General features: G+C 38.0%; 1 protein-coding gene across 1 annotated transcript; it reads left to right on the forward strand.

The window, feature by feature from the left end:
• The first annotated feature begins 279 nt into the window (after positions 1-279).
• Positions 280-7,606, forward strand: LOC129263156 (mucin-2-like). Its single transcript, XM_064100470.1, has 3 exons — positions 280-447; positions 2,973-3,642; positions 7,320-7,606. Exons 1-3 carry the CDS (start codon positions 280-282, stop codon positions 7,604-7,606), a joined length of 1,125 nt encoding a protein of 374 aa, XP_063956540.1.
• The last annotated feature ends 868 nt before the right edge of the window (positions 7,607-8,474 follow it).

The raw sequence follows: 8,474 nt of genomic DNA on the forward strand, positions 1-8,474 counted from the left end.
ATTCATGCTTTCTTAGCAATCAGGTAAAAAAAATCCCCACCAATCAATCTATATCCGTTCCTGCCCTTCTTTACTTTTAAGTTCCTCATATGCTTCCCTATCAATAATAATAATAAAAAAAATATGTGTGAAGGGTTTGCACAGCAGACTGCCATGATATATGGACAACTAACCTTGATCCTAAGGACTTTTTCCATGAATGAAATTGTTTGCTGTATCTAAACTTATTTAACCTGAAATGAAAGCGAAAACGGTCCTGTACGATTTTTTTAAATAGCTATGAATACGTTGATCGTCAGCCAATGTCAAGAGGGAATACCTCCTCAAAATGCAAGTCTGGATTGTTCACCGAACTATAGGATTGTTGTCAAGCAAGCCATTTATTCGCTGGTGACATCTTGTGAAACCTTCAACATTTCTTCAGACTCAGACTGTCACTCGAATATGGTGAGAAATGAATTTGCTTTAAAGCTCAACTGCCTTGTCCCTAGCTCTTCTCCTATTTCCTTCAAACTTTGACCATCATGATGCGTGTCTTAAGTTATCGTATTTCACTCATATCCAGTGAGGCGGCACCGGGTTTTCTTAAATGGAGGGGGGGGGGGGTAAGTGGGAAGCAAAATAATTGGGCAGGGATGACAATAATTTTTTTACTATACATGGAAACATTTTTTTAAATATAATTTTCGAGGGAGGGAGGTAACTGAGGGACAACGCATTTGACTACGGGGGATTCCCCCTACATATCACATCATGAATTACAATTTTAATTATTTTCCAATAAAAATTTACTCTTTATTAGTACTAATATAATTATTACTGTTAATTGAAAGAGGTATTATGAATTATTATTGTTAATGTAAACTTTAGATAATTATTGTAAATTTGAATTGGTATTAATCATTACTCAAATCTTGCCAGGTTCAAAGTCGAAATTAAACATTGTGCGTGTATTCTTGCAATGCAAATCCATTTTAATTTTAACACACCAATTTACACCCCAGTACTTTCATACCATATAAAAAAAAGTGGCAAAAAGAAGCTGCTGAAAACTGCTTATCTAATAAAAGAGAGCCAATGGAGTAAATTAGAAAGTCAAAAAGGGGCCTAAGCTTTCGATCCTAGCAGAATCTTCGTCGGAGGCAAAATGACAAACATATAAAGTGGAACAACCATATTATAGACCACAAACAAGCTACAGCAACACTAGAAACAAGGAGACAAAAGGGGCATTAGTGAGTAGAGAAGACCAATCAGGTTAGTGAAGGGGATGAAAGAAAAGGAGTAGGCAGACACAAAGGGAAGTTAGTGTAAGTAAGGCCAGTAAAAAAAAAAGTCTAAGTTGCAAAACAGGTACTGTTCCTCTCAGTCGCAAAATATATATTTTCTTTACACAAATAAATTATAAACCAATATGTTCTGTATTATCAATACACACTTAAAATGTTGGGCAACATACTGTCCACTGTGCTGCGTAATGTGTGTTGGTAAAAAAAATATATAATGTATATTCTTGGCAGTTATTATCCAATTGAGCAAACCTATTACCCGATTATTAGTTTTTATTACCCAATTTGGACAGATTTTAAACACTATTTGTGTGGAAAGAATGTTTATCCAGTGATGGTTGAAAAATTTGCCTTTTTGCCCAACTTTTTGAACAGTGTACACTCTAAAAAATATTGGGGAAAAATGCTCTGTGAGGTTAATTATGTGTCCAACCAACATTGGGCATTTTTGGGGGCATTTTTATTTATCCAGACATGTGATGTAAATTTTGCCCATTCTAGATTAATTGCTGCTTATTTTTTAAGGACAATATGCTTCCTGCATTGGGTAAAATACTGCCCCGAATTGGTTGGGCACATAATTACCCTTGTGCTGTTTAACACTTTACCCAATATTTTTTTTTACAGTGTATACGCCTACGTGAAGTTATTGCAAAATTATTTTAAGAGCAGTTACACAGTAAAAAACGCTATATACCTAAGGTAGTTGTTCATCAGTTTAAACCACTGTGCCTAATTTATTGAGAATTTAATATTGAAAATTAAACTTTGTTGTTTAAGACTTAAAAAAATATTTGTTTAAATCGTTTAAACAACTACTGTAAAGTGCATTCTTGTAGCAATTAGCGTTGTATAGAAATATTAAACTGCGTTTTTACTGTGTATTAACTCTGAGTCCGATGACACGACATTTGATCCTGCGACATTGGCTCCGGTCTTAATATCTCAGAGGGCATAGGGTTAGAATTAGGATTGTAATAGAGTTTTTGATTTAGAATAATATAAAATAATGATTACAAGGTTTACTTAATAGTTAGGTAGTTAGATTTTATGTTTGGCCTAACGTGCATATTTTTCATCGGAGCAATTGTCGCCGGAGCAAATGTCATGAAACCCACAGTCCAAGAGAGTCCACACATAGTAGACGGTAGGCTTCCCATTTCAATACTTTGCCGTTGGTCCGATTTAATTTTCACTGTATATTTGCATTTCAGACAGAGGTTTTCGCTGCAATTTGCAATCCCCTAAACACATGCATCATCTTGTGTATAGAAGCAGGCGAATCGCTGAATGAAATACACCACAAAACATAGCAGCAACTCTTCGTAACGTCGTCAGGCCTACATGAATTACACTTTGCCACCCTTGTCTATGCAATTCGGCAATTTGAAAAAAAAAACTGCTACATTTTTTTTTTGAAGAAAAATAAATGTTTACTTGCATTTAATGTTCTTTGAAAATATTGTATTGTTATAAATTTGTGATTCCAACCATTTCCTGAAATGGGGTGATTTACCATGGTCCAGTAGGGGTTGTGGTGGGAAACCCTTTCTGGTGTCCGATATTAAAGCTTATATACTTTTTTACGGAAAATGATGAAATTATAACGTAACCGGCAATAATTTTGAGGGAATTAGGTTAACATATTTTGCAACTGAAAGAACACAATTTTCTTCCCAACAGGGCAACACAAAAGGTTCAGCATCCCCCGGTACAACCACACAAGGTACAACCACAAAAGGTTCAACTACACAAGGTACAACCACACAATTTCCAACAAGCGAAGGTACGGCCACACAAGATCTAACCACCGAAGGTCCAACAACCAAAAGTCTAACCACACAAGTTACACCCACCCAAGGTACAACCACACCAACTGCCACCAAATTTACAACCGCACATGGTACAACCATGCAAGGGCCAACAACTTTAGGTACAGCCACACAAGGTCCAAACAACAAAGTTACAACCACACAGGGAACAACCAAACAATTTCTAACAACCGAAGGTACGGCCACACAAGGTCCAACCACCAAAGGTCCAACAGCCGAAGGTTCAACCACAAAATTTCCAACAACCCAAGGTACTACCACACCAACTGCCACTAAAGTTACAACCGCACATGGTACAACCATGCAACGGCCAACAACTTCAGGTACAGCCACACAAGGTCCAACCACCCAAGTTACAACCACACAACGTACAACCACACAAGGTCCAACAACCACAAAATATCCAAAAGCCCAAGGTTCATTCACTCAAGGGCCGGCAACACAAGGTCATACCACAAAAGTTACCACCACCCATGTAACAATCACCAAAGGTGCAGCCACCGACGGTCTAACCATACACGGTAAAAAAAAACCCCTCAATGTCCAACAACCAAAATAACGACCACACAAGGTCGAACAACCCAAGTTCCAACCACTTAAGGCTCAATCACATAAGGTACAACCACACAATTTCCAACAATCGAAGGTACACCCACACAAGATCAAACAACACAAGGTACACCAACCAAAGTTCCAATCACCCAAGGTACAACCACACTAGCCCAACCACCCAAGGTCTAACAACCAAGGGTACGACCACACATGGTACAAACACACACTGTACAACTTTACACAAGGTCCAACAACCCAAAGTGCAACAACCCAAGGTCCAACCACCCAAGGTGCATCCACACAAGGTATAACTACACAACGTCATACAGCACAAGAACCAACCAACAAATTTTCAACAACCACAGAAACAACTACACAAGGGTCAACCATGCAAGTTTTAACACCAAAAGCTCCCACCAACCAAGGTACAGCTCCCAATCAGGGTGCCTGGCAGGGGCCGCGGAATGGGTTTGAAATTGTACATGGGGGGGGGGGGTGATATGGCTCTGGGCCAAAGGCGAGGTGTATGGACATGCAAAACCAAATCAGATGATCATTATTACCATTTACTTTTTGAACACCGTTAAAAAACAAAAGAACCATCGGTTCCACTCCCTCTGCCTTAAGCCACTTTCACAATTGGTGGTGCGAAAGCTTACAACCGTTGCGATTCTGTGCAACATAATTATATTGTGACCAAATGATCGCAAACGAACTTACGAGCAATTGTGAAAGCCCCTTTAGTCTGTCATTAAAGGAGAAATATATTGAAAATCGTAAAAATGGAGAATCATATATCAAATCAAAGGAGAAAATAAGGAGAACACGATGGTGTACATCATTTATCATGGAGACCGATGGAACTCAGTTAATTGATTGTTTAAAGTTCTCTCTCTGAATGCTTCAAACACTCAGAATTACGTCCGCGAAATTGGGGATTTTTTATGACGTCACTTTCTGTACGAGATGCGTGATTGGCTCTCCCACGTGAAGCTCCACTTGCATGCAAAACCTGTTGCGAGGGTACGTTTTCTCCACTCTGTCACTGAATACTTCGATCACGAAATGACAGAAAACCCAGAATTTTATCTAGATTTGGATTTTCAAATTGATGATTTTGAAGATGAAGAGAAAGATGATGAAGTGAACAACAAAGTGACGTAGTTGGGGGTAAATTGGGGGAATCGATGATGAGGGGTCGGACAATTCAACTTGCAACACGATCACATGCCGATTCGCTACCAACTCATGCAGCTGCTAAGTGCCTAGCTACACCGCGCGTGCCAAATTGAATTCACGAAAATGACTTACCACACTGTCCAGACAGAGTCTCTTACTTCTGTGACTATGAAGAAGGAAAATAATGATAAAACTGTACTTACAAATAAGTGAATGTAATCCGAACCTGAAGGCAAATCAACTCAACGAATAGCAGCAGACGATATGCACCGATGATAAACTTCATGTGGCTGGGATAGATTGTCACTCGTTCAGTTAGATGTAATTTTTATCTCATTAATTTGACAAAATTACGAAACTCGGGGAATTATTTATCTATATAAAAAAATAGTAACATCTCGTATAATTTTTAAATTACGATAAAACGTTTTTTGAAGGAAAACGTTGAGATAAATTAAAATTAGATGTAAAAGATCCCCAACATGCGCAGCTTGATTGAGAGCTGTGCAACACGTGCATAGATCTACTCTCTCAGCCAAGGCGAGCAAGCAATACGGCATGTTTGTGATTTTGATTACGATCACATATACGAGCTTTTAAAAGGTTTTATCGTAATTTAAAAAATAATACGAGATGTTACTATATTTTTATATAGATAAATAATTCCCCGAGTTTCGTAATTTTTTCAAATTAATGAGATAAAAATTACATCTAACAGAACGAGTGACAATCTATCCCAGCCACATGAAGTTTATCGTCGGTGCATACCGTCTGCTGCTATTCGTTGAGTTGCCTTCAGGTTCGGATTACTTTCACTTGTTTGTAAGTACAGTTTTATCATTATTTTCCTTCTATATAGTCACAGAGGTAAGAGACTCTGTCTGGACAGTGTGGTAATTCATTTTCATGAATTCAATTTGGCCCGCGCGGTGTAGCTAGCACTTAGCAGCTGCATGAGTTAGGTAGCGAATCGGCAAGTGATCGTGTTGCAAGTTGAATTGTCCGACTCATCATCATCGGCGTAATTACCCCAATTTACCTCCAACTACGTCACTTTGTTGTTCATTTCATCATCATTCTCTTCATCTTCAAAATCATCAATTTGAAAATCCAAATCTAGATAAAATTCTGGGTTTTCTTTCATTTCGTGATCGAAGTATTCAGTGACAGTGTGGAGAAAACGTACCCTCGCAACAGGTTTTGCATGCAAGTGGAGCTTCACGTGGGAGAGCCAATCACGCATATCGTACAGAAAGTGACGTCATCAAATTCAAGTCAATTCAGAGACCGATGCGAGGCATATTTCGGAGAGGCATTTTGAGCGTTTTTTAATCGGCGATTTTCACCTTATGTATTATTTTCGTTATTTTTGAATGACCCACTGATAATCCCCACATCATTACCTTTCCATTGACATATAATAAGACCACATTCATAATCAATATAGTTCTCCTTTAAGTTCCAACATTTTCACTTGGTCTTCAGCAGAAATAATTCGAGAGCAGTATTTACTTATTAAGGAGAGTTTCTAGGATTTCTTTTTCAAATTTATATTTTTTTTAAAGTGAAAAAGGGGATTCTCATTTCATTTCTTTTTTTCTCTTAATGATTTGAATCAGGCTAATTTTAGATGAGCGGAAGCGGTCAGTTTAACTCTATCATTTATCAAATCAAATAGACAGTCAGATTAATCAATTATTCACAAGTCATTGGCTTACTCAGTCATGGTTGTTGGCGATATAATGGTGTGATAATCGTTAGTATACAGGGCTATATCAACTCTTTATACTTAAATATTTATAAATCAATCAAGATAATTATATATCTCTCAATATTCATTGTCACTGACATAGCTACAAATGGGGCTAATTAGAATATAGGAGTTGTTGCTCGCAAAGGTGTAACTAATTACGAGCATGCAAGGTGCGTCTATGCACCTTTTTTGAGATCCTTGCTTTTGGTAATAACTATAAAAGGGTGAGGGGGGATCTGTCCCCTTTTCTTGTACCGTCCGTCTACGAGACTACCCACCCCCCACAAAAAAATTAAATAAAAAATAAGAAGTAAAAGAAACGTTGGTGTAAACTTATAAAAAAATTCCTCCACGAAAAAAAAAAACCTGTCAGGAAAAGAGCAACAATAAGAAAGAACTGTTTGTAGACGAAAACAAACTATCCGACATTTTGGTTTATCAAGCAAATAAGACAATAACAAAACGATCAATAAAAATCCAAAACTGGGTGGTCCTTTCAAGACCAAAGCATGTCCACGTAAGAACACATGGTATACCGTGTCACCCAATACACTCTTCTTATAATAAATCATTCGAAATTCTAATTTCTTGAAATAAATAAATAATATGGGGCAAGGTGGGGAGGGAGGGGGTTATAAATTTCAAACCCATAGTTTCGTTGCATTCATTCTCCGCCTGTCACCATTCTCATTTGTTTCGTTCTCATTCATCCAGCATCTCAGTCTCGGAACCAACACACCAAATCAAGCTTGTTCACGGCAGCCAAGGATGACAGTGAACGCAATGTGATTGGCTATTGTCTAACCGGTCACGTGATGAAGGTTGTTCAAATGGTTAGCCAGTTACGGTGCGCTATGATGTGCAACGACAATACAAGTTGTGTGTCATTCAACTACGTGAAGAGAGACGGTGTGTGCGAGTTGAATGACGAAAACAAAGAGGGCGCCGAGTCTGAATACCTCACTCGTTATGACGGATGCACTTATATTGGACGAGTCTAAGTTTTAAAGGAGGGTGGGGTGAACCGATAAACACTTTTGTCTCTAATTGACTGTGTGTTAAACTGGTGTTGAAATATTCTCTTTTTCAGATAATACAGACAATAATTTGGATCACATTGTTACACCATTATTATCATTATTATCACTTTGATAGGAAAAATAGTTTTATTTTACTATTTTACGTGATTATTTTGGAATGAATGGATTGTAGGTAAGTTAGTATGATATCAGTCAAGCGGGTCTATACTACACTGCTCAGTATGTTTCAGTATCGGATATGAACCTGAGGAGGTTAGATACTGGAAAACACCGTAGTTAATTTAACACCAGCCTAGTATCTATATCAGTCCACACTAGAATCAAACCAATTTTTATATTGGTTTAACACTAATTGGTGTTAGCCTAATGCTAAACCGGTGTTATTTCAACACCTCTCTGGTGTAGATACTAGGCCCTTGTTAAATTAACACTAGCGTTTTTGCAGTGTAACGAGTTAAATGAGCCTCTGAATGGGGCAGCTTGGGAAATGGAATTTAATATGAAATGAGGAACATTGGAACTAACGCCTGAAATGAGGGACTTGGGAATGGGGGAGAACGTGGTGGCCAACGAAAAAGGGTGAAAATGATTATGCTCGGGGAACTGCAGATTTTTTAAATAGGTGGTAAAATTATGATCATAAATAATAAGTATGAAAAAGATGACAAAAATGAAAATGACTCAAAAGCGATTATCTCTTCAAACATAACTCTGCGTGGGTGTCGTGGTCTAGTGGTTGCGACTCTCGTCTTTCAATCAGAGGGACGTGGGTTCAAAACCCAGCCATGGCGTGTTTTTCCTTCAGCAAGAAGGAAAACCCACATCGTGC

The sequence above is a fragment of the Lytechinus pictus genome, chromosome 6, assembly GCF_037042905.1.
Source record: "Lytechinus pictus isolate F3 Inbred chromosome 6, Lp3.0, whole genome shotgun sequence".
NCBI classification, from domain to species: Eukaryota; Metazoa; Echinodermata; class Echinoidea; order Temnopleuroida; family Toxopneustidae; genus Lytechinus; species Lytechinus pictus.